Source organism: Carettochelys insculpta, chromosome 2, assembly GCF_033958435.1.
Source record: "Carettochelys insculpta isolate YL-2023 chromosome 2, ASM3395843v1, whole genome shotgun sequence".
Lineage (NCBI taxonomy): Eukaryota > Metazoa > Chordata > Testudines > Carettochelyidae > Carettochelys > Carettochelys insculpta.
This window is the reverse complement of record NC_134138.1, coordinates 145,147,357-145,170,948: the sequence shown is the minus strand read 5'-3', so window position 1 is coordinate 145,170,948 and position 23,592 is coordinate 145,147,357. Positions and strand designations below refer to the sequence as shown.

The window sequence follows — 23,592 nt, the reverse complement described above, 5'->3', positions numbered from 1 at the left end:
CGTTAGCGTTGCCCCAAGGGCCGGTTGTACAGGTTCCTCCCCATGAGGCACTTGGGGTCCTAGTTCGGGTTCTAGGGGGCAGGGGTTTATCAAGAAGCCCTCCCGGTCCCGCCATGGTTTTAAAAGGTTAATATGATACCGCTGTGTCTTCTTGCGGCGGTCGGGTTGGTGGACTTCGTAGGTGACCGGCCCTACGGCTCGAACAACCTCGTAGGGTCCCTGCCACCTAGCCAACAGCTTCGATTCGCTGGACGGCAGTAGGACCAGGACCCGGTCCCCTGGCTCGAAGCTACGGCTCCGTGCCTCCTGATTGTACGACCGAGCCTGGGACACCTGCGCAGTTCTCAAATTTTCCTCTGCGAGGGTCCCTACCTGTTCCAGGTGCTTCTGGAGCTGGAGGACGTATTGCAGCAGTCCTTTCGAGGGAGACGCGGTTTGCTCCCAGACCTCTCGCACCAGGTCGAGGACTCCCTGGGGACGCCGTCCGTATAACAGTTCAAATGGCGAAAACCGCGTAGAGGACTGGGGAACCTCGCGGATGGCCAAAAGCAGGGGGGGCAACAACTGATCCCACCGTCGCAGGTCTTCTGGAGGGAATTTGCGCATCATTTCTTTTAGCGTGCGGTTGAATCGCTCGACCAGGCCATCTGTCTGAGGGTGGTACACGGAGGTGTGTAACTGTTTGATCCCCAGGAGGGCACAGACCTGTTTCATCAGGCGTGATGTGAAGTTAGTTCCCTGGTCCGTGAGCAGTTCCTGTGGTAATCCTACCCGGGCAAAGATCTTCATTAGTTCCCCCGCGATGGTGCGGGCCGTGATATTGCGCAGTGGGATCGCCTCTGGGAAGCGAGTGGCATAGTCCACGAGGACCAACACGAACTTATAGCCAGCTACGCTCTTAGGGAGCGGGCCCACTAGGTCCATAGCCACCCGCTCGAACGGGGTCCCCACCACTGGCATTGGAATCAGAGGAGCCCTAGGGACCCGCGGGGGCGCAGCAAGCTGGCACGCGGGGCAAGAACTACAATAGTCCTTCACGTCTTGGTAGACCCCGGGCCAGAAGAATCGGGACAGTATTCGGGCCACGGTTTTTTCTTGGCCCAGATGGCCGGCAGCAGGAATGTCATGGGCCAGCTTCATCACGGCCCGTCGATGGCACTTCGGCACCAAAAGCTGTGCCCATTGGCCCTGGGTCTGGGGGTCCCGATTCACCCGGTAGAGCCGATCCTGGCATAGCTCAAAGTGGGGCCACTGTGTCATGAGCTGGGGGTTTGTTGCCACCCCATCGATGGCCGCCACCTGAGTATAGGCCCGACTTAGTGTGGGGTCGTCTTTTTGATCTCGACAGAAGTCCGAGGTTGCCCCGTCGTCGGGGCTGGTCCCCTTTGGGCCTTCAGCAGGTCTTTCCGCTGGGGACTCCAGGCTCGGCTCCACACTCTCCTCGGGTGGGTCCTTGGGCGTGTCCCCTTCTAGAACAGGGGCCGCCTCTTCGTTGGGTCCCGTGGCCGGCTGGAAGATGTCTGTGAAGCCTGGCCAGTCCCGACCCAACACCACAGGGTACGCTAGTTGGGGGGCTAGGCCGATGACCAGATAATGGGTCACCCCTGCCACTGTCAGGGGCACTCGTGCGCTGGGGTAAGGGCGCACATCGCCATGGATACATTGGAGCCGGATAGTCCCTAGAGCGGGGTCAGCCTCCAGGCCGGCACGTTGTCGTATTAGAGTCTGGCTGCACCCCGAGTCCACTAAAGCGACCATGGCCTTGTTTCCCACGAGGACTGGGACCGTAATTGTGGGTGCCTGAGGGGGTTGCGCCCTCTTTTCAGCCGCCCACACTCGGCCAAAACTACAGATGCCTTCCGGGCAGTCCCGTTGGAGGTGCCCCCATTGACCGCAACTGAAGCAGGGTCCTACCGCTGGTTGGGACCGCCCCTGGGTTTGGCGCCCCTTAGGACCTGGTGGTCGCGTGCTAGTAGCCCCCTCCATTCGCCCTGGGGTTTACTGGGGTCTGGCTTCAGGGGTGTCGTCCGACGCGGATTGGGTGGTTCCCGCAGCTGGCTGGACGATTTGGAGCGGGGCTCCTCTGGCTTCCCAGCTCCCCGACGCGGGGGCCAGGACGATGGGACCAGGCCCGTGGGCGCCTCTGGCTCCTCCGCCGCTAGGAAGTCTTCCATGAGGTCCACAGCAACTTGCACGGTGGCAGGGCGGTGGCGCCGCACCCAAGCCCGTCCTTGAGGTGGGAGGATGCAGAGGAGTTGTTCGAGCACAACCTGCTCCATGATCTCTGCGGAAGTTCTCACCTCTGGCTGCAGCCACCGCCGGCACGCGTCCCTCAACTCCTGTGCCACGCACCGCGGCCGGGCTCCCGGGGCGTAGGTCAGGGACCGGAAGCGCCGGCGAAAGGTCTCCGGGCTGACGTCCAATGCGTCCAGGACGGCTGCCTTTACCCGGTCATAATCTCGGGCGTCTTCCACCGACAAAGCCCGGTAAGCTCTCTGGGCCCCCCCGGTCAAATAAGGGGCCAGTAATGTGGCCCACTGGCTCCGGGGCCACCTGGCCACCACTGCTACCCGCTCGAAGGTGACCAGGAAGGCCTCCGGGTCATCCGCGGGGCCCATCTTCGTCAGGCGTACCGGCGGGGCCGACGCTGGGCCCTCCCCTGGAGCTTCTTGCCGTGGCTCGGTGGGTAACGGCACCAGGGCTGCCAGCTGCTGCAGACACCGTTGCTGGTGCTCCTGGCTCTGCGCCATCAGTTCTGTCAGGAGCCGCTGCTGCTGGGCTCCCAGCTGCTGGATTAATTGCTGCTGCTGCTGTAGTTGAGCAGCTTGCTGTTTTTGCTGGCTTTCCGCCAAATACTGCAGTAGCCTGTCCATCTCCACTGGGGAAGCAGAGTTAGCAGCAATACAAGAACCCACAAAACAAGCGCCAGAGGGAAAGAGGGAAAAAAAAAATAGCGGACAGTTGCCCTCACTGCCCAGGGACCTTCCCCTCCGTGGGTCTGCGCCCACTTCCTCACCCCTTACGTCAGGGGTGGGGACCAGGTACCCACATTCTCCACCACGTGTAACACGTCCCGTGACGCCCAGCCCCTTGGTCTAGGGCGGGCGGCAACAAAAAAGGGGGTTAGGGCACCAGCCCGTACCCAGTTCGGGCAGTCAGCGGCTCCCCGCTACCACCGTACAGGCCCCCAGCCCTCAGTCTAGGGCGGGGCAGCAGTTCACAGGAGTTGTATAGTTCTGGGCCCAGCCCTCAGTCCAGGGCGGGGCAGCAGTTCACAAGAGTTGTATAGTTCTGGGCCCAGCCCTCAGTCCAGGGCGGGGCAGCAGTTCACAAGAGTTGTATAGTTCTGGGCCCAGCCCTCAGTCCGGGCGGCCGCAGGCCCTCTCCCTTTGGCCCCGAGGAGCTCGTGCAGGCACGTCCTCCCTGCCCGGAGGTCCAGCCCTGAATGGTTCCTGAGTCCCGCCTTTGGCTCTTCTAGCCCCTGGCCCCGCCCTCTGAGGGGCAGGCCTCTGGTCTCCTGACTCTGGCCCCGCCCACCAGGGCCTCTGCATAGCTTCCCCTGCCTCCGGGTCTGCAGGAGGCCATACTGACTCACTACAACACTCTTTAAAATGTAAAGGTGGATCCCTCAGATCTAATAAGCGTTAGATTAGAACATTTAACTGAATCTCAGTGAGAGATTGCTGTTTATTCTGATATATTTCTTGTTGATATATGCCACAGACATACACAAAAAAAAAGTGCTTCTCTTCTGTTAATTTCCAAAGGCGTTAGGATTCTCAGCTGAGAATATGTGTGTATTACTAGGAAAATGTGGTGCGTAAGTAACAGCTGTCCAGGACAACAGTTGTTGGTACCCAGCTGTGTTAAAATCAGCTCTGGGTCAAAATACTACCTTTTGTCCTGAAGTTTATGAGAATATGCCTCATCTTATCACCTAAGACATCCTATAAGTTTAAACTATCTAGAAATACACATTGAAACTTCTGGGGAGAATATGCAGTTAGGTGCTTAATTCCCATTGAAAGTGGGCAGTATTTGGGTACATTCTTTTCTTTTGTTCCTTTGAAAATCTCCACCAATATTCTAAAATGACACAGGAAAGTATGTTAGTTCAGACAGGTTTTGTAAACTTTTTTTTCCAACTTTTTTTCAAAACTTCATAAAAATCAAAATCTGAAAACAGGACACAGGATTGTACTTTCTGCAGTGCTGGAAATACACAAACAAGTATGGAAGGTAGAGCTAAAAGAGGCCGAAAGACTAGCCAAATATAATTCACCAAGCTGAAGTGAAGTACAAAATGGAAACAGCTCAAATGATTGCCAGGAAACATAAAGGTAAAACTTTTTCTTCCAAAGATCTTGATAACCTAAGATGACTTGCTTCTTTCTCAGTATCTTTGGCCTTGTCTTACAAAGCATTAGAATGTAACCGTGTGGAACTGAGGTGGTTAATATGATGCTGACCATTGATGTCACAAAGCTGAGTGGTGTTCAGCATCTTATTAAACTACTTGGCTGTGTCTACACTAGCCAAAAACTTTGAAATGGCCATGCAAATGGCCATTTCGAAGTTTACTAATGAAGCGCTGAAATACATATTCGGCACCTCATTAGCATGCGGGCGGCTGCGGCACTTCGAAATTGACGCGGCTGGCCGCCGCGCAGCTCATCCAGATGGGGCTCCTTTTCGAAAGGACCCCGCCTACTTCGAAGTCCCCTTGTTCCCATGAGCAGATGGGAAAAGGAGCCCTGTCAGGATGAGCCGCGCGGCGGCGAGCCGCGTCAATTTTGAAGTGCCGCGGCCTCCCACATGCTGATGATGCGCTGAATATGTATTTCAGCACTTCATTAGTAAACTTTGAAATGGCAATTTGCATGGCCATCTCAAAGTTTTTGGCTAGTGTAGACATAGACCTTATGTTTCAATCCAGACCCGAGAAGGACTTAACTGCAAGTAATTTTATCTAATGCAGAACATGACTTGACTTTTGTGTATTGAAGTTTAGCATAACATTTTTGTACTGAAAACTGGCCTCTTAAAAGGCTAAGGATTTTATTCCAAAGATGAAATATACATCTGTTCAGACAAATAGCATACAAATCCTGCTGTATGGTTTAATTTCTGCTTACTGGTGCATAGGCTTTGTGCTAGCCCTCTTCGGAGGTGTGAATTTCAACATGGATGGACATTAAGCACCCAACAGTATTAGAAACACAAAACATTGTGTGCATGTATAAATAGTGCAGCCCACACAGTTTCTGGATGTGGGGTGTATTGTCCCATCTAGTGGCACTGAGCCCACTGACAGAAGAATGAGTGCTTTAAAGCCTTAGTGGTAGAGGCTTCCTGCATTAAGTTCCAGAGGTCCAGGTTCAGCTCTGCCTGCAGATAACAGGGGTGTGTTGGCAGTATAAATTTGGATTTACCTGGGATTTCAACTGAGATGTTTGTGAAGCTCAGGATGTGGTTTCTCAGTTAGGGGATGTATGTAACCAACAGCTTCTGGGTATGGTGTACCGTCCCATTTAATATCAGAAAAACTGCTGAGAGAGAATAATGAGTCTGCTCTGCAGCCTTAGCTATCAAGCAGCTGTCTGTTTTGGCTTGTGTACGAAACCTCATGGGTTCCTAGTTCTATTATGCCTTCAGAAAACCAGGGAATTGTATCGTTTAGCATTACAGTAACATGACTGCCTTCTTAATAAACTGTTACTTTAGGGCAAAGGCTAGTTTACATGAACTATTGATTAGCTTAATGGCCTCTGAAGACGAAGACAGAGCACATTCCGATAATTAAGGCAATAAATTGGATAATTATTAATAATCCTATATTGTCTGGAAGAAGGCTATGGCGTAATTCTGTATAACACTGCATCTTTTTAATTATGTGAGGACGCCCCCATTTTGTGTTCGTAGGTGAAGAGCTCTACATAGGAGCATTCACATCAAGGTAGATGTCTAAAAACCATGTTTATGTTTTCACGTTTTCCCCTCCTTCTGGAACTGGGAGTGCTGGCTTGTCAAATTCTGCTGGTGGACACACATGTGGCTCCCACTGGCTGCAATAGGAGGTGCCATGTACAAGCAAGAAGTAAAAATTTAGTCAAAGGAATTTTGTCAGATATTGTATGTATTCACTACTTGTTTGTAATCCTGTTCCTGGTTACCAGCTCCATTTCCTTATGCTGCTCACACAGGATGTTTTAAGGCAACCAGCATTGTTTGAGAGCAGATTGTGGTTAGAACAGAAGAGTCCCTGTAAGAATTTAAAAGTTACTTATACAATCTTTTTAGTCTAAAATTATATTCCATAATTAATTTTCCCACTTGAAATCCGAGAGAAAAAAATTTAATGACTACTTTACAGTTTATATTCCAATGACTATACCTAAATTGATCCAGGAAGACCATCTGAGCCAGAAATTACATAAAATTACATGTTGTTATGAGAAATAGAAAAGGGATATAATATCTAATTACTTATACCCCAGCACATAAGAATCTCATAAGAATGTTGTTTACATATTTTTTTTAAAGTTGGTGTATTGTATGTGTGGGCTCAGTCTGCATGTCAGTCGTTCAGGATAAGGACAGAGAATGAGGGCAGTGTGTGCTGCAAGTTCTACCATCATTTTCCAACATGCCAAGGCACAGACTGCTCTGCAGAGTGCCCCAAGAACTGAAGTCTGGGCCACATCTCTGCTGTTTCCCAAGATTTCATCCCACATCTTGCTATCCGGTTCTGACTGCCCCCCGAGACTCAAGCCTTCTATTTTCAAAAGTGCCCAACCCCAGACCTTCAAGGGACAAGATTCGCAAATCTGTATTATTAGAAGATATACAAGTGTTTCTTGGGTTCTTAATTCAATTAAGTTTTAGTTTTTGGAAAATGAAACTGTATATGCAGCCCTGGACAGGAGGTTCTCTTTTCCACATGGTTTTATGAGAAATAATCCCATTCCAGGTACTGATAATTCTGTGGCCGTTTTTTTTAAAAAAGGGAAGTTTTGAATGAATAAACATGAAGATGAACGGTTTGGCCTATGTGCAATATTTATTAAAATAATCTCTTATTTTCCTTCCTTTTAGAGTTTTCTGTGTGCGAAATATTTTGTATGGACAATGCATAAGTGCCTTGTGCATATTCTGTGGAAGAAACTGGAGATATGGCAGTTGCCGGTGTGGGGGTTAGTTGATGCGTTTTTGGCAGATGGAGAGTCACTGGAGGCAGTCTGGGACTGCACAGTAAATACGTTAGTTTATTCAGTTTAAAATCTGCAGTACTAAAATAGTTAATAATGGTGACATTTAAAGTTGATTTATCTGTAGAAAATACGCTGAGATTAATGGAGCAATTCATACCTAGTGGACCTGTTGTTTCAGAGTGCCAGTGCTATGAGGTGACCATCTGTCCCCATGTGGCCGGGACTGTTCCTTTTTCAGCTCCCTGGAAAGCGTCCTGACTTTTTTTTAAAAAACAGGCTAATTGCCCCATATGTTGCAAAGCAGGGACCTGAATTTTCATACAATCATAGAATACTGGGGCTGGAAGGGACCTCAGGAGGTCATCAAGTCCAACCCCTGCTTCAAGGAGGATCAACCCCAACTAAGTCATCCCAGCCAGGACTTTGTCAAGCTGGGACTTAAAAACCTCTAGGGATTTTAAAGAGGCAGCTCCTTAAGCAGCAGGGTCTGTCTGTGTAAAGAGCTCTCTGTAGGAGGTATGTAGGCTCTTCAAGCAGATTGTTTAAACATGCTGTTACCAGTAGCCACCAGGAGGATGGGGCGGATGTGGAGGAGGGGCAGAGCCAGGCTGGGTGGCTGCTGTGCACTGTGCTCACATTGCCTGAGAAAGACAGAGCAGGCTGTGTCTCAGTTTCTCGTGGAGGGCAGGGAAGGTGGGGCGGTGCATCCAATTGCAGGGAAGGGGGAACAGCTGCTTGGGGTTGCACTTAGCTTGGTAGCCCACAGGCAGCGCAAACAGGCAAGTCTCCAGAATAAAGGGCGGCTGGGCCCAGGCCAGGGGTTAGATGGGGGATCCTGGGTTTGGAGGAGTCCCATGAAGGGTGGGGGACAGGGCTCAGGAGGGAACAGAGGCAGGAAGAAGGGGACAAGGAAGGTGAATTACGGGAGGAGGCTGGTAGGGCTGGATTAATTCTTCTGCAGGCCAGGGGCTGTTAGATTTTGTGGGGCCCCCTAGGATCTGGGGTGAGCACAAAACCATGGGTTCAGATTGTGGAAGAAACAAAAGCTTCACTCTTCATTTGATTAGAAACTGTCAGAGACTATTAGAATATACAAGCAGCTGCAGGGGAGAGCACCAGCAGTTTCCCCTAGTCATTTATAGGTGTCTCCCCAAATACAAATTTGGGCAGGTATGTATACCTTTAAAAGAAAAGAAAACAACAGTCTCATGACTTAGTAACAGATAAGTTTCAAAGCTTATTCTCCTAATTAATGGGGAGTTTGTACTGCCTGGGTCTGGCTTATCTCAAAGCTGCTTGGCGTTATCAGTATGCTAGAAGCTTCTACGTCTCATCTCTGGTTTCCGCATACCTTCAGCGTGAGCTTGACCAAACTTTTGCTAGGCCTCTGGTCTTTTGCTTCCACAAGATTGTGGGAGGGGGGTTGCTCCAGGCTGGGCCAGAAGGGTGGGGTGTGAGATGGGGTGAGGGCGCACCAGCTAGGTGTGCATGCTCTGGGTTAGAGTGCATGCTCGGAGGTGCAGCAGGAAGGAGCTCCAGGCTGGGGCTCAGGGGTTTGGAGTGTGGGAGGCGGCTCAGCCTGGCCCACTGATGGATGGGGGAAAAGGGGTGAGTGCTCAGGACCCAAGGTAATTTGAAAAGACCTGGAAGCCTCCAACCCTTGTGAATACTTAGATAGGTATGGCAGGTGGAACCCCCGCTTTGGGGAAGCTAACCTCCCCTGCTCCATTCTTTCTGCCTGTGCCTTCCCTCAAAAGACCACAGCCACAGCCCACCCCCACTGGCCGCACCCTCAGAGAGGAGGTGGGAAAAATGTGAGGTGATGGGAGAAATAGGGTGGGGATAGGGAGTATGGCTGCTCCACTTGTCATAGCTGTTAATGGTTTAGGAGGTTTATGGTCTATGTTGTTTTTACAACATATTCTTTAGGAGTTTGTAGCTATCTGAAAGTGATTTTTTTTATAATATCCTATATTACTTTGCTATTTGGTGCTGGGTAAATTAAAAACTGGAAGAATTTTACCATAGATCCTGTTTATTTGACTTTACAAAGACAGTTGGATTCCAGATAAGTGATTTCCATCAAGATTTAGCATTTGTTTGTGGAGGGTACTTGAACCTTTAGGCTGCAGCCCGTATCTTAATCTGGCCTTGCCCTGGGGAATGAGGGAGCTAGCTACGCCAGCACTGCGGGGGCGGGGGGGGGGGAAGGGAAGCGTCTCAGAGAGGTAGCCCTGTTAGTCTGTTTCCTCACAAAACAAAAAACCAGTCCTGTAGCACCTTAAAGACTTACAATATTATTACTAGGTTATGAGCTTTTGTGTGACAGACCCACTTCTTGGAAGGGGTGACCCACAGGCAGCAACTAGGAAACAGGCACCAAGTGGCCTGGGCTTCTCTGGAGTGGAGAGGGGCAGCTGGGCCCAGTGGTTAGGCGGGAGGTCAAATCACCGTTTGGGAGAGAGAAACCCATGATAGGGGATTTCCGCAGGAGGCAGTGTCAGGGCAAGGGGTGGGGGTTTCCAAGCCTTTCAGCGCTGTACCTCTCCTAGGCACCTACACTTCACAAGCTCTGAAAATCCTGCTTACAGAGTGGGGTATTAGAATGTGGGTCTGTTGTGTACAGGTTGGAAGGTTGGCAATGGGCTTGGCACAGGGTATGGATATTAGAAGGAATGCTGTGCTGTACTGAATGCACTGAGGTATTGAAAAGGAATCAGGTATGGAATAGTATGTTGTTTCGCTTTGAAATCCACTGACTCCAGTGAAATTAAATGAGGGTGGGAACTGGCCTAGTAGATTTCATTCTCTTTTTATACTGCTGCAGAAACATCCAGTAGCTTACACTGTTCCAGAATCCAGTCCGAGGGCTCCTCCCTGCTCAGCTTCAGGACTCCTGCCCCTATTCCTGACTCCTGCCTTCCTGCACTCACACTCAGCCCTGATTTCCAGCAGCTCACTCACATACCCCTTCCCTCCCGTCCCCCACAAACCCTCACTTCTGCACTTCTCTCTCACACTACCAGCCCACATGCTGAAGGACAGCAAGATTAGGGCAAGGCACGCGCTTTTATAAAGCACTAACCACTCAGTTGTAGGTATATATTTTTAATGTTCGCCCAGTTTTGTTATAATAATGCAGTGTAGCTTTTAAATGGGTGCTCAGCCAACTTAAAAATGTTATTTTGAATGTTTGTACTGCATAACTCCAAGCAATTTAGCAAGTGTCCTACATTTCACATAGAGAAACATGGTCACCCTACAGCAGTGGTTCCCGAACTTTTCAGCGCCTTGCGTCCCTTTTGATTTTTGAGAAGACGTCACGCCCCCCCACCCCACCCCTTCTTTACCATCATCCAACCCCCCCGTTTAACCAAAAGTTCAATTAATAATTTACAAGAAATACAAAAACTTGATATAAAAATGTTATTTAAAATTAAAAATAAACACAAACCCTGTGGCTGCACGAGCCCCTTCCTTTCAGAAGGGACATGCTAATGAGCGTGTTTGAAAGATGCTAATGAAGCACTGCCATGACTATACAGCACCTCATTAGCATAATGGCAGGCGTGGCAATTTGAAAGTGCGGCTTTCGAATCGCGCGCCGCCCATGGAGACAGGAACTTCTGAAAAGACCCCCCAGTTTTCAAAAGCCTCTTCTTCCTAACACCAGATAGGAAGAAGGGCTTTTGAAAACTGGGGGGTCCTTTCAAAAGGTCCCTGTCTCCACGGGCGGCGCGCGATTCGAAAGCCGCACTTTTGAATTGCTGCGGCGCCTCATTAGCATATTTCGAATCCACTCATTAACATGTCCCTTCCGAAAGGAAAGGGCTCGTGTAGACCAAGCCAGATAGTTTGCCTTTGCCCCTTGCGGGTGTCTGGTGCAGCCCCAGCTGCCTGAGCCCTGTGCCAGTTGCCAGAGCTGCCCGTGCCAGCTCCCCCCACCCACCTGAGACCTATGCTGTCAGAGCCGCCCGCCCAAGCTCCACACCGCCAGGGCCACCCACCCGCTCACCCACCAGCCACCCGCCCCACGCTGCCCGGGCCAGCCATCTGCCCGCCAGCCTGAGCTGCCCAAGACCCGCGCTACCAAAGCTAGCTGCCTGCCCACCAGCCCGGGCTGCCTGAGCCCTGCAATGCCAGGGCCAGCTGCCCAAGTCCTGTGAATCCTGCAAGCTGGCTGGCCGCCCAAGCCCCATGAGCTGCCAGCCTGAGCCCCTCCCCTCCCACAAAGCCAGGCACCCCCAGTCTCCCATCTAACCTCATTCTCCACCCCAGGCAACCCACACTCACTCACCTTTGCATGTGGGTCTCCACCAGCTGCCTGCTTTTTATATCACTTTATCAGGTAACCCATGTAAAAGGACAGGGGCTGAGAGCCACCAGCAAAGGCTGGCTATTTCTTTGGGTGGGGGGAATAATGGGGGGGGCTGGGTCACCTCGTGCTCCCCCCCAGCATTTCTTCATGCCCCCCCCAGGGGAGCATGCCCCCCCCAGTTTGGGAAACCATGCCCTACAGAGAGAGAAATCTCTGAGCTGCAATTTATTTGCAAATTTGACTTCATCAACCAAGGATTAAACAGAGACTGGGAGTGGCTGGCCCCTTACAAAAGCAGCTTCTTTTCCATGGGTGTTAATATCTTCCCATTAGACTCTGACAATGGGCCATATCTCCCTGTCCCATCTGTCTTGTTTTTTTCCTCTTTTGATACATACTACTGATAATGGGCCATTTCCACCTTGACTGAATAGACCTTGTCAGCTCTGGCCCTCCCTTTTACTGGGACCCCACTCTTTAAATACTCCTCTGAGCCCCCCCCCCCCCCCCCCACCACTCATGCATCTGATGAAGTGGTTCTTTGCCCACGAAAGCTTATGCTCCAAAATATCCGTTAGTCTATAAGGTGCCACAGGATTTCTTGTTGTTCTCAAAGATACAGACTAACATGACTACCTCTTTGATATGTGCCCTATAGTGTGCTCAGGAAGACACACTGGTTTATGCTGTGTTAATGTATTATGATTTGTTTTGCAACCATAAGAGCTAGAAACATAACCTTTTAAAAAAAAGACCACTGCCTATCATACTGACAATATAGCCTCATTGTTTCTTTTCACCATCTACCTGTAATCTCTCTGTTCTTGTTTTATATTTAGACTGTAAACTCCTTGAGGGTATGTATTTTTTAATTATGTTTATACAACCCATACTTGGGTCCTTGTCCAAAGAATAAACCATAATAAATGAATGAAGGGTTACATTCTGGAGTACAGTTCTACAACAGATTGTGGATCAAATGTTGTGATCAGAGTTGTACAGTACAGCACCAATATAACTTGAATGCAAGGTGACAAATAATATGAAAACACAAAACACTTTGAGCTTTTGCTTTCTTCTGGTACAATGAAAAATACTTGTTTTCATGGCTTCTCCTGAGAACAAAATACTTTGTGTGCCTGATGCCAAATATATTATGGGAATACTGAATGACTTTGCACCATTAGGCCAACAAACCATGTTATGTGGAGCAAAATAACATTAATAAGCTTTGAAGAATGTTACTAGTTAAGACTAGGCTACTGTAATCTGAAATACATTGGTATATTTAATTAAAAAATTTAAATGATAATTGAAGTAACGGTATATCAGTATATGTTGAAATCTTTGTCACTTAATTGATCAATTATACTCTGAGCACTCTCTAGCTGGCTGGTTTTCTCCAGACATGGCTATTAACATGATTCATTCATGCAGATTTCATGTGATTTCAATTTGGTGCTAATTGGATTTGATCATTGTGGTAAGTCTAGTGTTTTTAATGAATCTGGCCTTGAGACAGTGTTTCATCTTTGTTCTTGGAATAATAGATTCCTCACCTACTTTTATTAATCAACAAGTATGTGAGGTCAAGTGACAATATCTAATATGCAGTTTTCCTTTTTTGACCTGTTCTCATAATACTGATAGGTCAATAATGTGTATGGAGTTAGTATTTTTTATTTTGTTTTGTTTTGTTTCTGGTTATACTTGCCCATTCTCAGACAAACTGGTTATTCAGTACCCTGTGGATATAATTTTATGAAGGGATGAGTTTGGACTAGTGGAACTTAGCAAATTCTTGAAACTCGTGTTTGACAATGGGGAGTTGTTGTCACTAGTCAGAACTTCTGATATTCCATTTCTTACATATTGGTAATTCTACACGGGTCATTTCCAATTCCCAGCTGAATTGCCAAGCCTGTTGCCCCAGCCCTGGCTGGCCTTCCCACCTTTAGGCCCTGGGTTCTCTGCTTGCTGGATGGGGGAGTGCCAGTTTTCATAGATGCAACCTGTATATTCTTAAATGTTTTTTACTTAAGAGTGGCTTTGGGGCTTAATTTTTGGCATTGCTAAGCATCCCCACTCTGCCACTGAAGTTGAATGGGAACTTTAGGTATATGATTTCTTCTGAGAAGCAGACCCTGCGCTTATGGGCCGTGTCTACACGAGCCCCAAACTTCGAAATGGCCACGCAAATGGCCATTTAGAAGTTTACTAGTGAAGCGCTGAAATGCATATTCAGCGCCTCATTAGCATGTGGGCAGCTGCGGCACTTCAAAATTGACGTGGGTCGCCGCCGCGCAGCTCGTCCTGATGGGGCTCCTTTTCGAAAGGACCCCACCTACTTCGAAATCCCCTTATTCCCATCAGCTCATGGTAATAAGGGGACTTCGAAGTAGGCGGGGTCCTTTCGAAAAGGAGCCCCGTTGGGGCGAGGCGCATCAATTTCGAAGTGCCGTGGCCGCCCGCATGCTAATGAAACGCTGAATATGCATTTCGGCACTTCATTAGTAAACTTCGAAATGGCCATTTGCGTGGCCATTTCGAAGTTTGGGGCTACTGTAGACGTAGCCATGGGGTCATAGCCTTTTCTCCAGATTGTTGTCTTCCTAGCCATCCCTGAAATATATATTTCTCTGTCTTAAGGGTGTTGGTATTGATCTGGTCTGTTGCTGGAATGTGAAGGCTTTTACTAAATGATGCTTTATATAAAATGTATACGGCTCTGTATAAGTATAACTTTACAGAGAAACCTTGAGACATATGTAGAAATCTAGTTTCATTATTTAATTACGACTCTTAAAACTTTCAGTTAGATTTTTACACTATACTTTTTTCCAGGTTCTCCATTTCTAATCTGTTATATTGTCCTATTCAATGAGCGATAGGATTTTTAAGCATTATACTCTGTGAATACTTTACCATAATGCATAACTTTAGATTTAACTATTAATCATGTACATTGAATTTTGGGGGAGTGTTTGACAATATTTAGGATGGGATGGATAATTGCTAATTTAGTGAAATAGAAATGATTGTTAAATAAATTGTGAAGGATATTTAATTTGGGTGCCACTTTGTGGGAGTGATAGAAAACTTCAGGACAGAAACTTTAATGAACAGGAGAAGGATGCAGATGAAAAATCTGGCCCTAGAAGCTCTTAGAAGGAGTGAAGCAAAGCCTGTACATATATATTGATCTTTTAGTACATCTTCATTATATTGTCTTGGTATGGGCTGCTTTTTCTTTCTAATATTTCTTCCACCTTTGAAGGAACACTACTGTGAAAGAATTCTGGATGAACTGAAATGCTTTTTACCTCAGCTGCAACTTGTAAGTCTTTTAAGTCACTTGCCTTGGCTGAAATTGCTTTGGAATCTATTATACCAAAACTCACTGAAAATTATTGCTATTTGCCACTTTCACAGAAACAGACTATACACTTTTCTTTTCGTGTTTCTCTCCAGCAACAGAAGAGCTTAGGCATGGAAATTAAGGAGAGTTCTTGGCAAGAATACAAACTGGTCCTGTGCTTGAGAATATTTGATTACGCAAATTACATTATACTAAACTCAAGTAGTAGCTGCTAGAGAGTGTTTCAGAACCAAACTTTGGATTTTGAGTACCCCTCAAAGTTTGGAGTGTACTGTACTCCAAACATAGATATGGAGGTTTGAGGCCTATACCTGTTAGGTGTTGCTCAAGTTCTTATGATATAACCATTGTGGATTTGTAAACTCTTCAAGGACCATTTTCCTAAATGCATGGTGAGGGTTAGCACATTGTGAATGCCAGTGCCATACAAGTGTTCCATAATAAACTAACTAGCATTGAATGTCATTCTTCACATTTTTGTCAGTCTTTGGAAACTGGAAAATTAAACAAAACCATATGGGCTGCACAGTAGTTGGTACAGTGGAAAGTGAAGGGAAAAGTCCTCTACATATGCTTCAGCATTCATCCACCTTTCAGTTGGAGTGTCTCTGCCCCTTGAGTCAACATGATCTTATAGATTAATTTTAAAACCAGATTCTGTTTTACTTTTGTATCATGTGACCTATTTTTAAGATTAGTCATTTGGGTATAGATTTGTGAATATAGTTGCTTTAATTTGCTCACCAAAACCCACGTTTAGGCATCTAAGTGAGTAAAGACGGTGACCATCTGTCTAGTTTTAGCCAGGACACTCCCTTTTTTTAGCTCCCAGGAGAGTGTCCTCACTTTTTTTCTTTTTTTTAAGAAACAGGCTAATTGTCCTGCATGATGCAAAGCAGGAACCTGAATTTTAAAGACTGCTCCTTAAGCAGCAGGGGCGGTCTGTGTAAAGAGCTAGCTGAGGAGGCTGGAGAAGGTGGGTGGGCTCTTTAAACAGATTCTTTAAACATGCTGTTGCCAGCAGTCCGCAGGATGGTGGGAGTTGGGGTGGAGGAAGGATGGTGGGGTCAGGCTCCTGTGTACTCTTTTCACACTGCCTGAGAAAGACAGGGGAGGCTGTGTCTCAGATATCCCACCCCCCCCCCACAACACTGCTGGCAGGAAATAGGATTGCAGTAGGAAGGGCAGGGCCCTCTGGTGGAGAATGGTGAGCAGCCACTTGGGCAAAAAGGGGAACAGCGGGGGGGTTGCACTTTGCTTGTGGCCCACAGGCAGCAGCAAACAGGCAGGTCTCTGGGGTAAAGGGCAGCTGGACCCAGGCCAGGGGTTGGATGGGGGTCCTGGGTTTGGAGGAGTCTGATGAAGTGTGTAGGACAGGACTCAGGAGGGAGCAGAGACAGGAGGAAGGGGACAAAGAAGGTGAATCATGGAGGAGGACTGGTAGGGCTGGTTTAACTCTTCTAGAGACCAGGGGCTATTAGATTTTGTGTGGCCCCTGTAATCTGGGGTGAGCACAAAAATAATGGGTTCAGAATATGAGGGAGGCTCCAGTCTGGGCCAGAAAGCTAGGGTGTGAGATGGGTGAGTGCATACTCTGAGGTACAGCCTGAGATGAAAAGTTTGGGGTGCAGCAGGAGAGGGCTGTAGGCTGGGGCCCAGCAGTTTGGAGTGTTGGAGGGGGCTCAGCCTGGTTCAGTGATGCACATGGGGCAAAGGGGGCAAGTGCCCAGGACATCAGGCAGTTTAAAAGGGTCTGGGAGTCCCAGACCCCTTTAAAGTGCTCAGGCAGAGGAGGCAGGTGGAACCTTTCTGCCTGTGCCTTCCCTCAAAGGCCAAGAGCCACAGCTCCCCACCCTTCCAGAGGAGGTGGAAAAAGGTGAGGTGATGGGAGAAATAGGCTGGGGGTTGGGAGTTTGGCTGCCTCCCTTTGCATAGGTGTTAATGGTTTAGAAGGGAAAGAATTCTTTTTACAACGTAATTCTTTAGGAGTTTTGTAACTATCTGAAACCTGATTGATATTTTCGTTAAAAAGGCATCCGTTGTCACTTTACTAATTGATACATGGTAAATTAAACACTGGAAAGAACTTTACCTTAGAGCCTGTTTATTTGTTTGATTTTTCAGTTAGAGTTGGATTTCCAGAGAAGTGATTTCTGTCAAGTTTTAATATTTGTTTGGGAAGGGGTATTTGAACCATTAGGCTGCAGCCCTTGTCTTAATCTGGCCCTGCCCTGGAAAATGGGGGAGGTAGCTAGGCCAGGACTGCAGAGTGGGTGGCCCAAAGGCAGTGATTACAAAACAAACAGGCACCATAATTTATCTGTTGTAAATCCACTGACTCCAGTGAAATTTAAATGGGGAAGGGGGTAAAATTGGCATAGTAGGTTTCATTCTCTTTTTATACTACTGCAAAAGTAGCAAATGGCTTACACTGTTCAGAACCCAGCCCCATGGCTCCTCCCCACTCTCACACTCCTGCTCCCTGTCCCTCCTGCAAGCACACCTAACCCTGATCTCTAGCAGCTCACTCACATGCCCCAGCCTTTCCCCATGTTCCCCCAGCCCCTGCTGTGGCTCCTGCACCTCTCTCTCACTACCACACTCTGGAGGACAGAAAGATGAGGCCAAGGCAGGCACTTGTATAGAGCAATAATCACTTAATTGTAGGTCTATATTTTTAATTTTTACCTCATTCTCTTGCAGTAATGCAGTATGTGGTTTAAATGGGTGTTCAGTCTACTTAATGTTATATTGAATGTTTGTACTGCTTAGTTCTCATGGCTTGCCGTTGAACTCGCTTAACTCCAATCAATTTTACTAGGTGTCACGTATTTCACATTTGTTTTTAAACATGGTCACCCTATAAGTAGCTAAACATTCAGCAGTGTTGACCACCCGTAGTTCCCACTTAGGTCACTGGAAGCTGTGCATGTGTCTCTGAACATAGACCATTTTCTTTACCTAACAGCTGTCTTCTGTTATAGGCTCTCATAATGAGACTACATCACTAAATCAGAGTTATTTCCAGAAATGAGTCTTTTCTCCTCATTTTCTATCTCATAGCAGGAGTCACTCTGAGTGGAGGTCCGAAAAAACCAAACAAACCTTGGTATATTGGCAACAAAAATGGAGGCTGGAGCACATGACTTACGAGGAGAGGCTGAGGGATCTGGGCTTATTTAGTTGGCAGAAGAGAAGAGTGAGGGGCAATCTGATAGCAACTTTCAGCGTTCTGAAGGGAAGCTCTAAGGAGGCTGGCGAGAGGCTGTTCGCAGTACTGACTGAGAACAGCAATGGTCTGAAGTTACAGAGAGGGAGGTGTAGGTTGGATATTAGGAAAAACTCAGTCACCAGGAGGATGGTGAAGCACTGGAATATGTTACTTAGGTGGTGGAATCTCCATCCCTAGAGGTTTTTAAGTCTTGGCTTGACATAGTCCTGGCTGGGATGATTTAGTTGAGGTTCATCCTGCTTTAGGCAGGGGGCTGGACTCAATGACCTCCTGAGGTCCCTTCCAGCCCCAGGATTCTATGATTCTGTGAAATTCAGAATATGAAGTAAAATTTGAAATAAATATTATAAATATTTTGGATATAGTTAAGGAACCTTTTTGGTTTGAAATGGCCTAAATGTGGCCATTTACAGCTGATATTTGACCTTTCAGCAGTATAATACTCTACAGAATGGTCTCACGAGGAACCTTTTTATAAATTAGCTATGTGGTTATGGTTAGAAGGCACCAGACACTAAATACTGAGAGCCTTCTTTGAAGTACAACTAGAGCTGCTAGTTAGGGTACTGGGGATGATGGCACCCACTTCGTACAACAGCAAAAGAAATAAGGATGCACGTCTGGAAAAGCGAGGTAAAGAGAGAGAGAGAAGGGACTAGATGCAGAGAGAGAGAGAGAGAGACTGACTGACTGACTGACTGGAAGGTAGGATGGACTGGGCAGAAGAACAAAATCCCACCCTTATCTACAGCACAAATGCATCTTCTTGGTAGCACTGATGATTGCTTTGCCCTTATTTTGTGTTATAGCCTGATCAGCCAGGAAAAGAAAAGTGACAGTTCATTTGGTCATAAAATGAATAGAAATAAGGCAGCTGGAAAACTTATTGAGAGGATGTGTGATCTTCACGTAGTGTTTTCACTTAAGTAAATGATGGTTGGTGTAGGAAACAGCTGTCAAATCAAGCTGGCCCACTGAAAGCAATTAGAAATCGTAATCTGCCTTTGTTAGCATCTGCTCAAGGCTGGAAAGTAGCAGGTCAGCAAGTTTGATTTGAAAAATAGTTGGAACATCTTTCCCCTCACCTTTCTGTCAGAATGCCAAATGGTGGCAGGTAAGTCTGAGGCACAGGAGCCACAGAGAAGATACATCAGAACAACTAAAATGCATGTGTATTTCATAGGTTCTTGAGCGTGCATCCCTTTTAAGCCTGCATTTCTGCTTCTTGAAGGACCGCTCTATTAGAGCATTTGTGTCTTGCAGCAGTATTCAGAGCAAAATAATTTGCATTAAAAAGGCAAAGTTGGCAAATAGTAACACATGTTAGGGTAAATTCTGGAAACATACAGAAGGTGCAGCAAATTAAATTAGGCTCATGGTATTTGAGCACTGCTATTGGATAAACAGAGGCTTAGTTAGGGATTGGAAATCTGGAAGTGCACACAGCTCTAGTATACATTACTGTTCTGCTGAATTGCAGAAACCCTCTGAAGTTCACAAGTTGTATGGGCGTGTAAACCACCTTTTGCTTCCATAACTGAAATCAATGGACATACCCTGATTTTTCTCTGATTTTTTTTTCTGTGCATCTTGACATTCACAATTTCATATATTTTTTTCTCCCTTATAGTTGTGTGAAAGAACCACCCAAACAATGAAAATTTAGTAATTTGACTCTTCAAAGGAAATTCTGAAACTGAACGTGTATTTGACAGTACATTTGATTGTTCACTGTATTCTGAATATAAAACTGAAAGTGAGAATTGTCCTTGTCTAATCTTTCATTTATGATGAACTTCAGGTTGCAACAGAATATTACTGATAACAATAGTAGGTAAATATTTTTCAGACAGAAGTGAGGATATTCAAGTTGGGTGACCGGTAATAATGACATAAACTTTCAGTGTCTTCTTTGATTTAACCAGACCAGATTTGTGTTTTAATGTACAGTTCAGAATTAAGTATTTTGTTAGGTAAGACTTTATCTCCTTACCAAAGAGAGAGAGCCTCACATCATATATGGATATGCACACCTATTTACAGACACCAAGATTTTCAGAAATGATGAGGGATGTTGAGTGCCTTTGGTTTTGCACATCCAGCTTGAGGTATAATTTAAAGGGATCTAACTGCGGGATTTGTATGGGTCTTAAAGTTGGGTCGCTTTTATGTGACTCAGTTTGTGAATTCAATCACTAGTACATATAAATATCTTGATGAGAAGCTGTAAGAAACAGATATAACAATTTAAGTATGTAAAATAGATTATATTACATGGTGCACTGTATATAAACCTGCAATTAAAAATCCACACATTAGGTTTGTCTCTCTCTATTAGAAGCCAATCTGTATTTCAGGTTGTCAATATTTCTGTTTCTTATTCAGCCTGCTGTGCCCTAGTATTGCAGGTCATAAGGTTCTCCTGTTGGAGATTCTGACATGCCATGTGTGCTGTAATATGAAGTGACAACAAAGTAAATTGCACAATAAACCAGTTTAATCCTTATTTCAAAGTCCTTCCTGAGTCTTGCTCCTATTTTAATTTAGAGCATAATGGACAAGTCTGTTTAATGGAAATTGAATTTGTGTGCATATTTTTCTCCTGTATGCATACGTATCTGAGGGCAATCTACCTCCTTAGTGCAGAATGAACTATGTAAATGATACGAGGACGTTTTTTGTGAAATATATACAGTCTTTTATGTTAGGGTAAAACGTAAATCTGTTCAGTGTTACTCTTAGATGGGTCAGCACTTTCATTTTAAAACTGTTAATGAGCTGATAGCTTAGCTGTTAAAAAAATCTTTCTAGGCTAAAACATGGTTTGTGGTCTCACCCGTGGATCAAAATATAAATAGCTGAATTGTTAACACATTAAATGTGGCTACTGTTCACGTGTTACTTGATAGCATGTTTTGTTATACTAAGTCCTCTTAGTTGTCAGGTTGTTTGTATGTGATCGGTTCATGCCAGTCACTAAGGAGAAGGGACCACTTTTATTTGCAAGGCCTCTAAAGGTACTTTGGGAGAGCTAGTAAATCCTCAAAGATTTTTTGGAGACAGAGTAATAGTAGATTTTTGTGCTAGCCAGACATGGAAACAGCAGCTAGGCTTTGGAAAGATTAAAATGTAGTATTCATCTAACTTGAATGATATTGCTGAGCTCTTCCTCTTTTATTCCCTTTGAATATGTTTCCAAGACACTTAGCACTTAGCAGCTGATTTTTTTTCTTGACTTCTTGAGGATGATAATTTAAGAATCTGGTGGACCAAGAATTGCAGGACCACTTGGGCAGGGCGGGTAGTGCCCAGATAGATGTTTGGCATGCTGGTAGATCATTGTGTTTAGTAGCCCATCACTGATCCAGTTACTGCATTCTGTACTGGAATATCCAGGAACCAAACTTCCCAGCTCCTGGTGTGAGAAGCAGTAAGTAACTTTAGCTTTTTGAGAGGGTAGGGAGAGATTTGGTAACCATTTCTTTTTCCTCTTTTGTGCAGTGCTCCAAACATGGGAGGCAAACTTAGCAAGAAGAAGAAGGGGTACAATGTGAATGATGAAAAAGCTAAAGACAAGGAGAAGAAGGCTGAGGGAATGACTGCAGAGGAAGGGGAGACTGCAAAACAGAATGAGGATACCCAGCAAACCACAGAGACTGCAGAAGTGAAGGAGAACAACATGGAGGAGAAGGGTGATAAAGAGTCCGAGGGTGCTGCCAAAAACTCAGAAGAAAAAGAAGGGGAAAAAGAAAAAGCAGCAATCCAGGAAGAAGCCCAGAAATCAGAACCAGAGAAGCCAGAGGCTGTTGATGCAAAAGTGGAGCCACAGAAGAACAGTGAACAACTGGCACCTAAGCAAGAGGAACACACTTCAGCCTCTGCTCCTGCTGCCAGTAGCGAAGCACCTAAAACTTCTGAGCCTAGCAGTGATGCAAAAGTTTCCCAGCCTTCAGAAGCTACAGATACTAGTAAAGCAGATGACAAGAGTAAAGAGGAAGGGGAAGCCAAAAAGACTGAGGCTCCCGCAGCGCCTGCAGCCCAAGAAACTAAAAGCGATGTGGTGTCCCCAGCTTCAGACTCAAAACCTAGCAGTAGCGAGGCTGCACCCTCTTCCAAGGAGACCCTGGGAGCAACAGAAGCACCTAGTACTACTCCCAAGGCTTCAGCACCTGCAGCTCCACCAGAGGAAGATAAATCTTCTGACGTTCCAGCGACTAGTTCGGATCAAACCGTAGCAGTGCAAGAGTAAATTGGACAGCCTGTTGAAATTAAGCATTTAAAACAACCCGTGTCTTTTTTTTTTTTTTTGTTAATTTTTCAGCTATACTAACTTGTTTCAGATCTGAAATAATATGTATTGCCCAGGGGAGAAAAAAGGATGTCCCGTAAGTTGTGAGGGACCAAGGGAGGAGAGACAAATCCAAAAATATTATTTTTGTGGAGAAATATCTAATATACTTTCTTCCAGGATTTAAAAATAATAATGAAAAATATAGATGTCTGAAAGTGCAGCACATCTTTTGTATCTGAACTGCTCTGAAATGCACTCCACCAGTATACCATTCTTTTTTTTTTCTTTTTTTTCTTTTTCTGGGTTCTGTAATAGAGTTTGGAGTGATGTGTTTGATTCTGCCCACTGGGCTTGTGCCAAGGCAATCAGATCTTCATTGAAGCAGTATTTTCTATGTGTGTGGGGTTTTTTTTGTTTTTTTGTTTTTTGTTTTTTTTTTTAATTTACAGCCTTTCTTATTTTGATACATTTTTATGCAGTGGATGAATGCCAGCTTTCAGACAAAACCCACTTAGCTGTCCACATCTTTCTCAATGCCAATCCTCCAATTCTTCTTCCTCTCCAAATATTTTTGGGAGTAAACAACATTCTCATCCTACTTAGCCTACCTAGATTTCTCATGACGAGTTAATGCATGTCTGTGATTGGGTGCACCTGTAGTTCTGTTTATTGGTCAGTGGAAATGAAAAGTCTGCGTTCTTGCAGTTCCAGTTTCTCTTCCATTCTGTGTCACAGACACCAACACACCACTCATTGGAAAACAAATGAAAAATAAAATGTACAATGGATGCATTGAAATTATATGTAATTGTATAAATGGTGCAACAGTAATAAAAGTTAAATAATTAAAAAAAATAAAGGTGTAAAGGCTAATAGTTTATTTAGACTATTTTGTCATATTAGTCCCTTGACAGCCTGGCATCCTCAATCCGCACATTCAGAGGAAGCGTGTAATTATTTGAGGACAAATCAAAATCCCTGTGGTCAGGATTCAGCTACCGACATTCATGAAGAGTACCAGCATAAAGTACCATTCAGCATCAGTAAGGATATTTGAATCTGACCCTAGAGATATTGCCATAAAATCTCATGTGGCACAGAGCTCCACATTTATTCAGAGGTAGTGAATAGGAAATATTTTATATCCTGTGCATAAGCAGA

General features: G+C 45.8%; 1 protein-coding gene across 1 annotated transcript in view; it reads left to right on the top strand.

The window, feature by feature from the left end:
• BASP1 (brain abundant membrane attached signal protein 1) overlaps window positions 1-23,288 on the top strand; it is a 98,351-nt gene extending 75,063 nt beyond the window's left edge. Inside the window, exon 2 of the mRNA XM_074985955.1 lies at window positions 21,642-23,288. Coding sequence (XP_074842056.1) covers window positions 21,642-22,389 — 748 coding nt within the window. The 3' untranslated portion in view covers window positions 22,390-23,288. The remainder of the gene's footprint in view (window positions 1-21,641) is intronic.
• The last annotated feature ends 304 nt before the right edge of the window (window positions 23,289-23,592 follow it).